The sequence below is a fragment of the Lynx canadensis genome, chromosome E2 (assembly GCF_007474595.2).
Source record: "Lynx canadensis isolate LIC74 chromosome E2, mLynCan4.pri.v2, whole genome shotgun sequence".
Taxonomy (NCBI): Eukaryota; Metazoa; Chordata; class Mammalia; order Carnivora; family Felidae; genus Lynx; species Lynx canadensis.
The window spans coordinates 23,636,648-23,653,070 of record NC_044317.1 but is presented as its reverse complement, the minus strand read 5'-3'; the positions used below and the strand labels follow the sequence as shown (position 1 = coordinate 23,653,070).

Below are 16,423 nucleotides of genomic sequence, written 5' to 3'. Positions count from 1 at the left end.
TTCTAAAATATAAAACCAGATAATTTTGTATCTTTCAAATTAGAAATGATAAAGCTAAAATAAATCTATGTTGAGAAAGACACTCATTATGCTGGGTAAAAATGTAAATATTAAATGTTGCTGACATTTGATTAAGCAAATGGCAATAGATGTCAATGAGACTTAAAAGTACCCAAATCCTCTGACTTACTAGGGGACTTTTATCATCTATACCTCATAGTAATTTATTCTTGATATATGAATTAGTTAAATGTTATCACCATACTCCCTTGTATTTATGTTGAAAGCAAAAATCTGTCTTCCAAAATGGATTGTGTGATACTCAAAGGCTGACATTAGCCTTTGTGAATTTTTCTCCTTACATTTAATTCAATGTCTGGCACACAGTGAATGCTGAATACATTTTTGCTGGATTATGCTGGGCCTGGTGAACAAAACGATCCAAGTGGACAAATAGTCAAGGAGCAAAGGAAAAGGCGATTCAACTCCACTTAAGCCATCAACACAGTTTTGTTTTACAGAAGCCTCTGTTCCATAATTATTCCCGAGGAAAGTAAAGTTCAAAGATGGTTTTGAAATTAAGGACCTGGCGATGAGTCCCAGTTTTACTCCCAACTCTGTCACTGTGACTTTGGCCAACAGGACATCTCCAGACTTCTCTCTCTTTCCCTCTCTCCCTCTCTCCCTCCCTCCCTCTCTCCCTCTTTTTTTCTCTCTCTTTCAGCTGACTGCCTTCTCTGACACTTCCCCTAGGGTCATCAAGGAGCCCAAATGAGATGAAGTTTATAACAGACTTCTCTCTTCTCTGAGGAAGAGTATGTAATTATGCCCCTAATTAATGTCTTTTACAAGAGTTCCTTCCTGTTCCTAAATCTAAATTCAATTTTAAGACATGACCTATTTATATATAAATTGTACTTTTTCTCACTTTTAAATGCATGAGGATTTTACTCTTTGAGTTTAAAAAAAAAGCAAAGAGAGGCTTTAAATTTTTAATTTATTAATAATTGACTTACTGGTAAGACATGGAAATTTATCTCAATAATACTGAAAACTCATGAATCAGAGAAAATATATTATACCTATACTATACGTAGCTATGTATTGAATTTGTCAATTTGGAAAATTTGCAGACCGAACCACAAGATACAGAATAAAAAGTCATGCAAAAGACACTGTTATTAATAATTTTTAAGTGTGTTATAAAAGTTTTGTTTTGTTGTTGAAACTAACTTAATGATTTCTAAAATCTGTACCACCAGATTCAGGATACTGGTTGGGTCGAATACTGGCAATACTTTTATTACTACCACCACCACTAGGTCATAAAGATCTCTAACGGGTAGATATCAGCATCCTGATTTATAAATAAGCAACCTAATAGTAAACATAATAATACCCACCCATTGGATGATTACCACATGTCATGCACTATATGGTCGATATTTATTACCTGATTTGATGTTCATTATAACATTCCATACCCAATTTATAGATAGGGGAATTGAAACTTAAAAAAGATTTGTAAGTATTACTCGCAAAGAATCACAGAGCCAATAAGCAACTGGCTTTATTCTTAAATCTGATATTTAAGTGTGCCTGATGTATAAACCCATTTTCCCCCCAGGATGAAAAATGGTGCCAGGCCATCTGTTAAATAGGTGATATTCTATAATGGGTCTGCAATTTGTTTTAATCTGTATCAAAATGATTGTTGGGCTTGCCATGTAGCACACATTGCACAGGAATAACACATTCAAATATTATTGATACAGGCAGTGAAGTACTTAACCATGACATTTCATAATCCAAATCCCAAGAAAAGTGTTTCCCTGAAGCAATAACATGGTAAATAGAATTCAAAATTTAGGCCACAAACCTGTCTCAGGCTCAATGGAAAAATAAGGCTGCCCTTCCAAGATACTATAAACCAACTTTGCACTGTTTCCATAAACTGGGTCATCAGCATCAGTAGCTGTTACATTAGTGACAGACGTACCTAAAAAAAAGAAAGAAAGAAGAAAGGAAGGAAGAATGAAAGAAAGAGGAAAAAAAAGAAGAAAAAGAGGGAGAGAAAAGATAATAATTAACACATTATCCTTTGCCAAGAGCTAAATTTTGCCAAGCATATCATACAGAAATCCATGTGTGGGAATAAGGAAAATAAGAAATCTCTTCAAAAATATGGAGATAAACTACTCTGTCATAACTTCAAAACTATCCAAGTCTTTTAAAAGAACGAGTACTGCTAGGCTGGAACACTATATAAAGATAACCCTTTTAGAATCAATATTATTTAAGATTCCTTTTTTGTTTTCATTTTAAAGACACCTATCAGATTCATGTGGGCTTGGAGGATATGGAAAGGAAAAATATCAAAGAAACATGAAACACAAAATTAATCATATCACACGTAGCATTTAAGTTTTGCAAAACTAAAACTGAAGACACCTGAATAAAATGGCTGCTAGAAAAACTGCACAGAAATATCAGAGGGATATTTCATTCATTTTATCTAATTCTTTAGAATATAAAATTAGATTGGAACCACCAATTAATCAGCATGTTTAGGTAATTACGCCTTATGGATAATAGAATCAAAACTTTTTTTTTTTTTTTCGGATTCATTTTCTTTGTGTTATTCACTCATTCATTCAGCAATTGAGCACATACAGCTTGCCTCATATGAAGTAAAGATACTAAGATAAGGTATACACTGAAGGAGTATACAGTTTGGTGGTGGAAGGGAAGAGGAGGGGACTGGTGCACACGCACATAGAAATTCAGCTGAGTGCAACAGCACCATGTCTGGAACTCTCACTCCACAGAGAGGGCGGGCAGGGACAGGACAGCTTTCTGCGAGACGTTGCATTTGACTTACATTATTAAAGACAGGTAGAGTTTAATCATTAGAATGGCAGGGAAGGAATTCCAAGCAGTAAGTCAAGCATAAGTAAAGGCAAAGTAGTCTGAAAGACTGTGTGAAATTCTGGGAACTGCTAAAACTGGGAGCAATTGGAGATGTCTGGTGTGGTGACAGGCTTCAAGTTCTGTGAGGACAGGGTCAATGTCCTTAATCCAGTAAGGGTTGGACACATAATACAGTAAAACCTTGGATGGTAAGTAACTTGTTCTGTGAGTGTTGCACAAGACAAACATTTCTAATAAATTTTAACTCGATTAACGAGCAATGTCTTGCAATACAAGTAGTGTGTGATGCCGAATTTCACATGATCACAACTGAACCAATGGTTCCTGAAATTTGCTTTGATATACAAGTGCTTTGGATTACAAGAATGGTTCTGGAAGGGAATTATGCTTGCCAACCAAGGTTTTACTGTAATTATCAAACACTGATAATTGAATGAATGGGCAAATGAATAAATCATCTGATGATTTAACGACAAATGATATCTAAGTGTCACAGAGACGCTCCCTAGAAAGTAGACTCTCAGATTAATGGCAGAATTTTTTTTTAATGTTTATTTACTTTTGAGAGAGATGGAGACAGAATGCGAGTGGGTTAGGAGCAGAGAGAGAGGGAGACACAGAATCCAAGGCAGGCTCCAGCCTCTGAGCTGTCAGCATAGAGCCCGATGCGGGGCTCAAACTCACAAGCTGTGAGATCACAGCCCAAGCTGAAGTTGGCTGCTCAACTGACTGAGCCACCCAGATGCCCCTAATTGCAGAATTTTTACCAGGGAGTTCTCTTCAACTGATACCTGTGGGGAAATGAACAGGACAATATTGGGTGGAACCAGCCCTTGGTCTGTGATGCACTCACAGACTCCAGCGGCCTCTCTCTACCTGACATGGTCATTGAGGAAATGGGGCCAGACCTTTAGACTCCAGCACTATCCAGTTATTGGATGTGGGAACCCCTCTGAGAATGGAGGCTTGGTCTTGGGTCATGCAGCTCTCTTCAGCTGGATGACCTTCAGCCCTGAGATGCCAATAATCAACACTCTCAAGCAGCATGGGGGAAGAGTGTTTCAATTTGAAGGGCGGATCTGAGCAACATACCTCCATGTTTACTGAAATAAGATAGAGCTTTTGCAAGATCTTGCCAATCAAAATGTTATTAAGCGTTTTGAATTACGGTCACTATACATGAAAATGTAGTAATACTATTCATTGAGTGGTTGATAGTCCTGTAAAATTGGAATTTCTACTCAGCATTATGATTCAGAGGTGCTACAAAATCTACAGTGATAAAAAAAAAAAAAAAACACCTCATGTTGGTTTTGTAATACATTCCCTCAGACACTGGGAACAATATCAAAGAAAAAAATAAGACGCACTTTCGAAAATAACTCATCAACTAGCTGGTAAAGATGAGCATGTGAAAGTACAATATTTGTAGTTATTTGAATATTGTGTGGGATGGAAAAGAAATGGAGGAAAAACCTTCCAGGTAAGAGGAAGAAAGTGATATAAATACATTTTAGGAGGAGATCTGATTGGAAAAATCAGTCGTCAAGCTAACTTTGGAGAGGCAAGCTGGAGTGCAAAATGCAGAGGTCATTTGAATGCCCAGATGGGGAGTATTGGCTCTTCCTGTAGGAAACAGAGAAGGTATTTCAGTGAGAGACCAATCCTATGCTGTTCTCCTCGATTAGTGCCCCCAGATTTAACTGGAGCAAGCGATATACAAGATTAGGAGACCAGACTAGATATGCGGTTACAGCAGTAGTCCAGTTAGGGGGGTGATAAAACATTAACAATAAATATGGATCTTGATGCTCATTTTCTTGATTTCACCCTTGTACTAAGTTTCCATAAGATGTTCAAATGAGGGTAAACTAAGTGAGGGGTATGCAGAACTCTTTCTGTCCCTTTTCTCTAAGTCTAAGAATAGTTTGGAAAAAGTTAAAGGAAAAAAAAAAGAACTAATACCAAGAAAAAGACTCAGGAGTTACTGAGAGCTAATAGTCCAGAGATTCATAAGAAAGGGTGAACTCTTCCAAGCAGAAGTCCGTGAAATAATTGTTTTGCTTTGTTGAGTTGTCTTATTTTTTTTTTTTTAGGAGAAATGCTCCCCCCCACCATTATGAAGTAAGACATTATCATTGTTTGAGAAAAATGAACTCAAATATGACGTTAAGCTAATTCTGTTCTAACCGCTGCCTAGGCACAGGAAACAAAGAAGTGAACAAATAGTCAAAAATTCCTATCATCACTAAAATTACCTGCTAGTAGGTGACTTAAATTGAGAAACACCTTCATGCAGAAAAATAAATCAATCAAACAAATTTGTGAACAATGACAGAATCACTGCATATATGTGTGCAGTGGGTGTGTTTGGGTGGAGAAGTATGTGGGTCACGGTTTTGCAGATGGGATATTTCCAATCTACGCTGAAACAATTACTCGTCTCTTTGGGCAAATCATTTAACCTGCCTCACCCACCAATTTCAAATCTACAATACACATCAGAATTATTGTGAGAGTCACACTAAATAATCTATATAGACGCTGAGCACAGAAATGACCACATGCTAAGCCTATGAGCACCAACTCTGCCTACATTTTAGAATCTGGGTTGAAAAACATTTAGATCTTTGGGGTACCTTTCAGATCTATGGCATGGCAATATGGGGATGGTGGTGGAGTATTTTTAAAAGTCTTCTCAGGCAACTCTTAAGTAAAGTCATTGTTCAGAATGACTGTAGTGGGTCCCGGACTTTTTTATAATTTGACTTCACTCCCCTACAAAGAAACATTAATTTCTATCATGATTATTCTGAAGAATTCTCACTCAGGTTTGTTTATATATTGAAGATTTTTTTAATCCATTCATAGTGCATAAAGGCCCACGGAGATGATTTTTCCTTAAATGGAATTTAGGGATCTTTCCTGGGAACTTCACTAATGCCAGACTGATGATGATTCTATTTGTTTTCATTGATTACTGTAACCTGATCTTCTTTTATTGTCCCATCACATTACCAAACACTGAGGCAGGAGGAAGGGGCCAGATTTCAATAATTTCCATGTTCTGTGATTTAGTTTTTTGCATATCTGAAGACAATCATTTTTCATTCTGCACACCTTAAAGTTCTGTGAGAGAATCAAATGGGAAGATATTAAGTAGAGAAAAGAGACTAAGAAGATCAATTTGGAGTCATACTGTGTTGAACCACAACACTTGTTTTATACCCATGTTCAACTTCTAGGAGTCCTGTGTCCTTGGCCAAAGAAACAAAACTTTTCTAAGCTTTGATTTCTTAATCTGCAAAAAGGAAGGTAAAATAACTGCTACCACCTAGGCTTGTTAAGATAATTAAATGTAATAAGTTATGCAAACAGTAATGAAGAGTCATTGACATTTTATATTTCTGAGACCTTGCTGTCACTGTTATTATATGTACATTATGTGTATGTGCATGAGAGACTGAAAAACAAACTCTCTTTTATCATTTTAAGTGGAGGTGGGTGCTGCCATTTCTAAGTGTTGTGCCTAATTAATAGTACTATATTTCCTTAAATTTGAGGGGAAAACACAGAAAGACTTTCCCAAATGTAACAGTATGTTCATGTCCTTAATAAGAAACTAACTTAGAAAATACACATACACACTCACTCCATCTCACTTGCTCCCATCTAGTTTATCTCACGTCAGTTTCCTCTGTGGTATAAAACTGCTGTGGACTCAAAAATAAACTGTGTTTGGATGTAGCAAGCACAAGGGCCAGGCAGTGGGCACATCATCAGCACAAGTTTCTCACTGTTATGTGAATGGGTGGCATTCAAATCAATACCCTATCTCTCAGCCCATGCAAATCCCATACTCTTTCGAAGATGAACTACTGTCCCGAGCAATGCGACATAGCTAAGGCAAGATTTTACCCACATCCTCATCCATGATATTTCTGCCTGATGTCTGGCTTCCCGGTAAATCCACATCCTTCAACTTTAGACATCTGGAAATGAAAAGGCAGCTCTACTTCCCGTCAAGGATAATATTTCTCCTAATAGTGATTCAAGACTGTTGATGCACCTGTACACTGGAATAGATGTGTGTAGAGGTTTTGTGGATGCATTTGTCAAGTGATTACCCAGAGGGGGGAAAATGGATGCTTTGAGGTTAATCTTGCAGCAGAAAAGATTTCTAGTCAAGCTGTGGTGTCGGCTTCTCCATGGAAATGCATGCAGAATGCAGACCACAGAGGCAAATTGAAAAGTGTAAACCTTGCAGGATAATGTTTCTTCAAAGCGGCAAGTGTTGGTGTGTGATAAATAGGACCCTGCGTAATACCCAGGAAATATAACAACAGGATTCTCTGTTTGTGTTTTCATTTGGAACTGTTTCTGTCCCTTTGTCGAGGATACAAGAGACTCATTTAGCTGGTGACTATAAATTTGACACTGTGCCATTTCTCCAAGAAAGCCCCTATTATAATCCAACTTGATGCCGATCCTAATTATAATAATATAGCCGTTGTATTTCCAGCTGTTGTCAACAAAAATGATCCCTGTCACCACAATGCATCCTGCTGTATCAATTCAAGTATGAATACGTCAATTCCAAGGTGCATTCTGCTTTTAATAAGCCCATTTTTCTGCATTTAGTTTCTTGTATAAGTGATATTTGCCAACATGCACTTGGATTTTAATTAACAGAAGGCTCACGGTATCATTTGCCTCCTGCCACACCTGAAAGTTCCCTCCCGTTAGCAGCAGGGCCCACAAGTCTTCCCCCTATAATGACAGCAAACACTACAAGCAAAATTAACCATCAAAAATTTTACACTGTCAGGTTAGAGGTTCCAGTTTGCTGACAAACTAAGATGAAAGGCCTTCGGGAAAATAAGATGTTGGGTTTGGGTAGTGCAGCTCTGTTAGCTAGACTATACTTTTTTATGAGCAAGTCAGCACACCAATTCTGCACATTATTCAGAAAGAAAAATGCTGGTGCTGACACCCTGAGCAGGAAAACAAAGGTTTGGTGCAGCGTGAAAATGCGCACACTGGAAAAGCGAAAACTCTTATGATGAGAAGAACATAAACCCCATTTGCAAAGAGTCATTTGCAATCCATTTTCAGAGAATAAGCGTTCTGATAGCAGGTGGGAAAATAAAGCAGCAGAACCCTTGCAATTACTGAAATTCAGAAAGGTGTATGTTCCTGGCCTTCCTGCTACCATCTTCAAACTTTTGCTTTGACCTTCTGGCTACCCAGATGCAAGCTCAGTACGTACGGTCCATGGATAGAGTGCCCCGCGTTATCATCTGAAAACGTCTTCCTTAAACATTCACACATTCCGAAGATCAGAGGCCTAACGGGTCACAGCAATGATGCAGCAGGCATTGGTTATTTTAATAAAATGAAACCCTCAGCCCATCTTCCCTCATCCTCCTTGTTAATTCTCCCAAGTACTAGGCAATACAAGAGGTAGTGAGGCACAGGTGTTGCCATGGCAACGTTTTTTGGTTGTTGTTGAATAGCAGAGCAATAATTTCTTAAGGCCTGTGTAACTTGTTGACGTTTAAATTATCCCTTACTAGAAGCTGAAGCATCGGCCCTGGATGTTTTAAACGTGTGATGCCAAATCCATTATTTTTTCACTTTTATGGAAATGTGCTCTGGGATACCTCTGTGCATGATGGCTGTGTAATTCTAGAGGGTTTTTCATTGTTTATTTTGTTCCTCCCACCCCTCAAGTTACATGAGAACACAGACCTAATATGCTTACAGAAAAGCTGAGAGTAAATGCAGGCAGCCAATGCAGTTTTCTTCACGTCCCTCCAACTGACACCATAGTCTTCAACATTACTTTCTCCTGAAGGGCCTCAAGCAAATCCTCCCAGTGCGAAGATGGCCTAAATCCTACCAGGAGCTTTTTTTCCCCCCCAGTTTTGCTATTTAATTATAGAAGACATATGCCAAATATCCAAACCTCCAAGGGCCGCCTTAGGGGATCTTTGGAGGATGAGGAGGATTAACGTGGATCAGTAAAATTTATGGCTTGTTTTTTTTAACCCTAGACATGGAAAATTCTTTCTCAACCAAGCTCTGAGGGAAATAAATAGTGAGATGTGCCACCCGGAAGCAAGAAGACAGGATTTTACTTCCTTCTAGGAAGTTCTGCTCTGAACAACCACTGCTTAAACTAGGGAAGTTACAGTCAGGGTGAGAAGAGAAGATCAAACCCTTTTCTTCTTTTTTGGCGATCCATCTTGCAATTTATAAGAGCCAATTAAACAGGAGGCAAGGGCAGCATGGGTTTGCCATTTCATTTCAGAAAACGGTCTTTAAGACATATACCACACAATGAAATCCTGAACAGTCACTTCCTCCTCTGTCATCTTTTGCAAAGGTCTAACCATTGCTCACTGGGTGTTCTTCTCATGTGCCAATTCTCAGCCTGTAGTAAAATGTTGCCGCCAGATACTATATGCTCCAAATTGATTTTATTATGGGAACAGGGACAGATTCTTAACTGCAGTCAGGCGGATGGACAGCACCGAAATGCATCCTGTCATTTCTCTGGCTCTATGATTTGGGACATAAACTGGGGAAATAAAATTCCATTTCCATATTTTATTCTGGAGCATTTAGAGGTATAAACAGTTTTGTAACTTAATGCAACATCCATACACACTTAACATTGTGTTTATAAAATGAGCTCGAAACTTTCTGGAACAATTAAACACTTCAGAAAACGCATTCAAGCACACAGATGTCTTCTATCCACCCATGCATCATTCCCGCGAACATCTGTAATGTGCATTGGGTGAGAGAAGTGAAAAATATTGGACGAAAATGTGTAACTGTAAAATCTCAGCCATGTTTACTATGCACAGGAGAAAAGTACCTTCCGTGTTTCTCACAAACAGCGCCAGAACGGTGGCCTACCCAATGCTTTTGCAAACAGATAATGAGGACGATTGGAAGCCTGGTTGTGAAAACTAATAAGCTGTCTGTTTTACAGTTCCGTGTGCATAAATAAACTCTTTCAGAATCAGAATGACTCTTATAGTACAATGGGACAAAAAAAAGTATGCTTTCTTTTCTTAGGCTGCCTATTCCCAGCTATCAAGCCTTCGCTAATCTGTTACCTATGGAATGAAATCCTATAAATACCTAAGAAGTAAACTAGCATCATTTATGCTTTAGACTGGCAGCTACTTCCATCCTGACCTTGCAAAATTATGCTACCAGGGGCTCTGTGGGTACCTTCTACAATGTGTCAGGGTTGCAGTCGGTGGAAGCTTCCTTCATTATATTTTAGTATATGAACTCATTCATTCCCTCACACAAAGGCTATTTGCATGGTGGGTGCTGTATGCTGAGCTCTGAGTTAGACGTGGAGGGCAAAAGAATGTGCAGCAGTCAGAATTTCTGTCCCGAGAGGGTTTGACGATTATTTTAGCAATGTTTTCACAGGGTTTCACCGTAACAGGAAACTGCAAATCTTTGTAAAATTTATTTCTAGAAGGCATCAGCACGATGTCGTGGAACACAGGCATATGCTACAATTATAGTGTCAGAAGTTTTGCTCACATCCTCTTATTATTGGACTGAGGTCACATTCTCTATCAATGACTTGTCACTCTCCTGCAGCCAGGATTGTTCTTTTACATCTAGGAGACTCAGTTTCCTAATTTAAAAATGGGAATATCATTTTTATGATATGACTACTTCATAGTCTTATTCTGCTCCATATGGATAAACAATCAGGATTCCCTGGATGAGAGGACACTATCCCCTCAACTGACCCATGGCTCAACTGACCCCTCAGCTCAACTGACCCATGGCTCTCTGTGGCATGCTACCTGGACATGTGCACATTTGGTGAAGGATGAATTTGAGCTTAGGAGGCATGAGAACAAAATTATAACCACTCAAGTGGCTGTTCTTTTTTTATTCTTTTTAGAATGAGCTTAATTCTCTAGTTAAAAGCTAGGAGTTTTAAAACTGACAGTATAGTTGTGACTATAATCTCTTCCTTTACATCTCCCCCCTCCACCTTTGCTGACATATAACTGACAAAAAGAAACTGTAATATATTTAAAGCAGTCTACAATGTGATGGTTTGATATATGTAGACACTGTGAAATGATTACCACAATCAAATTAATGAACACATTCACCAACCACCTCACATGGTTACTTTCTACCCCCCACCCCCACCCCCTCAACTCAAAGACAAAATGAGGAACTCTCCTATCAAATTTCATACGCGCCCAAGTGAAAAACCACTGAACCACTGAGCTACTGAGAAGGCAAAGTCTTAGACAAAAACAGGCTTAAGTGAAATATCATTCTAGAGAAATGGCTTCAGGGACTTTTCTTTAACTCACCCCGAATATGCCATCCTATACGTGCTGCCATCCATGATGCCCGTAGCGGAAAAGGAGGGGAGTTGGGCTTACTTGGGCCCTTCGCTATCACGCTATTATTTTCAGTGAGCTCCTACTATGTGCTGAGCCTTATTTTAGGCACCTAAGAGGGTTTATAGTTAGAAGAGTTTTGCTGTCTTGAAGGGCACACCAGGGGGTGACCAGAAAATAACAGGACTAACCAGTGATGTGACAAAGTGCTGTAGGGGAGACAAAGACAGTGTGAGTCACACTGGAGGGGCAGCTAAACAGCAAAGGCAAGGTTTCCAGGAGGAGGGAGCAATGATACTGAGGTTACATTTAAGAACAAGGATGCTCTTGAGTCAAAGTTCAGAGGTGGGGTTGCAAATCAGGAAGAATCCCCATGAAGGAGGTTGATAAGTTTGGAACTTATCTCAGGAAAACAGAATGTCAGAAAAGGGTTTTCAACATTCTTTTACACCAGAGGTTTCTAATCTTCCCAATTATTTTTTTTTAACCCGCAAACTTGCTCAAGTACATTCCTATGATTGCCCAACACATCTGCCTAACTCATGGAGACCCAGATTCAAGATTTAGTTGTCCCCAAGCTGAACTGTCCCCTTTTCTGAACTCTAAAAATACTTCATTTGACTGTCCCTGGGAACATGTTTTCCTTTTATATTTACATTGCAGCGTGCACAGATTTTTTCCTTCCAGACTGAAAGTTGTTTTTTTTTTTTTTTTAAATATTTATTTTTGAGAGAGAGAGCAAGTGAGAGCGAGCAAGCAAGGTAGGGGCAGAGAAAGGGAGACGCAGAATCTGAAGTGGGCTCCAGGCTCTGAGCTATCAGCACAGAGTTGGATGTGGGCCTCGAACTCATGAACTCTCAGATCATGACCTGAGCTGAAGTCGGACGCTTAACCGACTGAGCCTCCTAGGTGCCCCTGAAAGCTTCTTGAAAACAATATTCTTTCTTATTCTCTCAAACTTTCCCATCTGACCCTCCTCTGCAGAATTAGCCCATTCCTCTACAAGGTGGCCTCATCCTTTATTTATATAAGAGGTACAGCTCTACATCATTCTAGGGGTACAAGCACTAAGAACAATGCCTGTTATAAAATATTTATTCTTTTAATCTTTGCAACAAGCCTTGGAACATCTGTTAAGATGATCTCCATTCAAACAGAAAGGGGTAAAACCTATATTCAAAACCAGTTACAGAGGTTCCCAGCCTTTATAACTATGATACTGGTTCTGAATTTTCTATCTTCAACTACAGAGAACTTGGCCTAATATTTTTATTTTTCTCTCCAGCAACTGAGAAAGCAAAATAAATATTTGTTAAATAGATGAGTGAATGAATGAATGAAAGAATGAATGAATGAATGGTTCTTTTCTTTAGGAAGACACATTCAATGATTAAGAGGAGTCTGGTCCATTGATCTTTTGAATTATTTGTTTCTACTGTTTTGTCTTATTTTCATATTTTATAAATTCATTAGAAAATAAACAATAGGAATTTTTCCTCCTCTTAAGAGGGGAGTCTTGACTTCCTAAAGATGGGCCCACTCTTGTGGCTATAAATAAAACCTAGTATAATACCAGTTCCTTATATGAGCTCATGAAAACTTCCTGTAGAAGAATTGACAGCCTGAAGATTTTATTTGGGGTCTGAGAAGGTAGAAAGTGTCTTTACGGGGTAAAGTGTCTTTACCAGAAACTGGGAAGAAGGGCAACGATGTTAAGTTCCATGGGTGACAAAGTGAAGCCTCTCTAGGTTTTACAATCCTGCATCTAGGAAGGCTGCAGCCACATCTGTGAAGGTGAATCTGTAAGAGCCCAAGTCTGAAAATTGGGCATCACAGCTTACCTTATCATTGTGTGAAAGAACAGCCCCAAAGCTTCCTTCCAGGCAAGGCAAGCATGGTTCTGGCAAAGAACTGGACTAGGAGATTCTATCCAAGTGTGAATCAACAAAATCATCTGATACTGAAGAGCAGTAGCAATGGTCAGGGATGGAGTCCTAGGAGAGGGGACAGGATGGAGGAGAGTGGAGGAAGGTTAATCTCTCCTTCCCTACTGAGGGGGCTGGAAATGTGGTAGGCCCTTTCCTGCATGAATAAATCTTTTGGGATTTTCCTATGTTTGATGAAAAAACAAGGACCTTCTGCCTATCTTGCTAGAATGTGCTTAAGGAAATTCTACTTAAACTGGAGAAAATAGAGACCGCATTTCTTTAACATGAGTCACTCCCTGCTAGATGTTCCACTAGTATTATATAGGGAAGTCCTTTAATCCTTATTATTAAAAAAAAATCACTAACAGGATACTATGGACTGCATTTTGTGTTCCCCCCAAATTTATATGTTGAAATATTTACCCCCAATGGGATAATTTTAGGAGATGGGACTGTGGGGGAAATAACTAGGTCATGAGGGTAAGGTCTTTATAATGGGATTACTGACTATTTCTTTTTTTAAATCCAAGTTAGCTAACATATGGTATAATAATGTTTTCAGGAATAGAATTTAGTGATTCATCACTTACATATAACACTCAGTGCTCATCCCACAAGGGCCCTCCTTAATGCCCATTACCCATTTAGCCCAACCCTGTATTCAAAACCCCTCCAGCAACGCTCAGTTTGTTCTCCATATTTAAGCATCTCTTACATTTTGCCTGTGTTTATCTTAGTTTTCCTTCCTTTCCCTTATGTTCATCTGTTTTGTCTCTTAAATTCCACATGAGTTAAGTCATATGATATTTGTCTTTCTATGAATGACTTACTTCACATAGCATAATAAATTCTAGTTCCACCCACGTTGTTGCAAATGGCAAGATTTCATTCTTTCTGATTGTTATGTAATATTCTAGTGTGTGTGTGTGTGTGTGTGTGTGTGTGTGTATCTATATAGATATAGATAGATAGATAGATAGATAGATAGATAGATAGTAGATAGATAGATAGGTAGGTAGATCTTCTTTATCCATTCATCAGTTGCTGGACATTTGGGATGCCCCTATCTTTTGGCTACTATTAGTAGTGCTGTTATAAACACTGGGGTGCATATGCCCCTTCAAATCAGCATTTTTGTATCCTTGTATAAATACCTAGTAGTGCAATTGCTAGGTCATAGGGTACCTCTATTTTTAATTTTTTGAGGAATCTCCATACTGTTCTCCAGAGTGGCTGCACCAGTTTGTATTCCTACCAGCAGTGTAAAAGAGTTCTTCCTTCTCAGCATCCTCACCAACATCTGTTGTTGCCTGAGTTGTTAATGTGAGCCATTCTGACTGGCGTGAGGTGGTATCTCTCAGTGTGGTTTTGACTTGTATTTCCCTGATAATGAGTGATGTTGAGCAACTTTTCATGTGTCTGTTAGCCATCTGGATGTCTTCTTTGGAAAAGTGTCTGTTCATGTCTTTTGCCCATTTCATCACTGGAGTATTTGTTTTTTTGGGTGTTAAGTTTGGTAAGTTCTTTAGAGATTTTGGATACTAACCCTTTATCTGATATGTCATTTGCAAATATCTTCTCCCATTGCCTTTTAATTTTGTTGATTGTTTCCTTCCCTATGTAGAAGCTTTTCACCTTGGTGAAGCTCTAATAGTTCATTTTTGCTTTTATTTCCTTTGCTTCAATCAACATGCCTAGTAAGAAATTACTGCAGCTGAGGTCAAAGAGGTTTTTGCCTCTTTTACCCTCTAGGATTTTGAAGGTTTCCTGTCTTACATTTAGGTATTTCCTCCATTTTGGTTTTGTGTATTGTTAAGAAAATGGTCCAGTTTTCCCAACACCAGTTGCTAAAGAGACTGTCTTTTTTTCCAGTGGATATTCTTTCCTGCCTTGTCAAAGATTAGTTGGCCATACATTTTTGGGTCCATTTCTTGGTTCTTTATTCTGTTCTACTGATCTGTGTCTCTCTTTGTGCCAGTACCATACTGTCTTAATGATTACAGCTTTGTAATACAGCTTGAAGTCCAGAAGTGTGATGCCTCCAGCTTTAGTTTTCTTTTTCAACATTACCCTGGCTATTTGGAGTCTTTTCTGGCTCCATGAAAATTTTAGAATTGTTTGTTATAGCTCTGTGAAAAATGCTCGTGTTTTTTTTTTATAGGTATTGCACTGAATGTGTAGATTGCTTTGGGTAGTGGGATTAGTGCCCTTATAAGACGAGGCAAAAGAATGTGCCTCTCTCCCCCTCCCCCTGCTCTCTATCATGTGAAGACATGGCAAGAAGACAGCCACCTGCAAAGTAGGAAGTAGGTTCTATCAGATACTGGATCTTCTGATCTTGGACTTCCCAGCTTCCAGAACTGTGAGAAATAAATGCTTGTTGTTTAAGTCACCCAGGCTGTGGTAGTTTTTGATCACAGTCCTGACTCAGTAAGACACAGTATATCACCATCTCTTATTACCAGGGTCTAGGTTATAATTTAAGAAGCTGTCATTCAATTCTAGTTCCACCTGACCCAAAATCAACACTTCTATTGTATTAAACAAACAAACAAACAAAAAAAAAACACAGAGATATACAGTATCTGTATTCTGGTATTAGTATATTTTATATCAAATTTTACTTCTGATAAACACATTGACTTTCAATCTGAAAAGAGTTACAGATATACCACCTATCCTAATTTCAAATTCTAGTTGGAACAATTATCTCCAACTATGTGCTACATACTCACTATGCAGTATCCTTTACCTTCCCTTACTCATTTTTACACTAAATATACCTATTAACCTGATACTGTTGTCTCCCAACACACTCAAAAGTATGGAAAACCATGTGCAACGAAGCTAAATACATGTATTGAGGCATATAGTAAGTGAAGAAATGCTATTCTAACTCACTTTTCTTCTTTCCTCAAACCCAGATAATTCAACTCTAAAGTTCCAGCACCTTACCATAAACAGTCAAGTTTAGATGCATGTCTAAAACCTGACCATACAACTCAGAAATCCACACATATATAATCCTTACAAATAACCAGCCTTGGCAAGAAAACTTCACCTTAAAGAAAGTTATTCAAAGGATTTGAAATCAAGTCTACTGAGGTCAATTCCTAACCCCATCCTTGGTAACTCTGGTGCTAACCTCTCATTCCTACA

At 38.6% G+C, this 16,423-nt stretch overlaps 1 protein-coding gene across 1 annotated transcript in view; it reads right to left on the bottom strand.

Moving 5' to 3' along the window:
• Positions 1-16,423, bottom strand: part of CDH8 (cadherin 8) — a 367,090-nt gene that overhangs the window by 203,123 nt on the left and 147,544 nt on the right. The window contains 1 exon segment of the mRNA XM_030299517.1: positions 1,880-1,999. Within this exon segment, the coding sequence (XP_030155377.1) occupies positions 1,880-1,999 (120 nt within the window).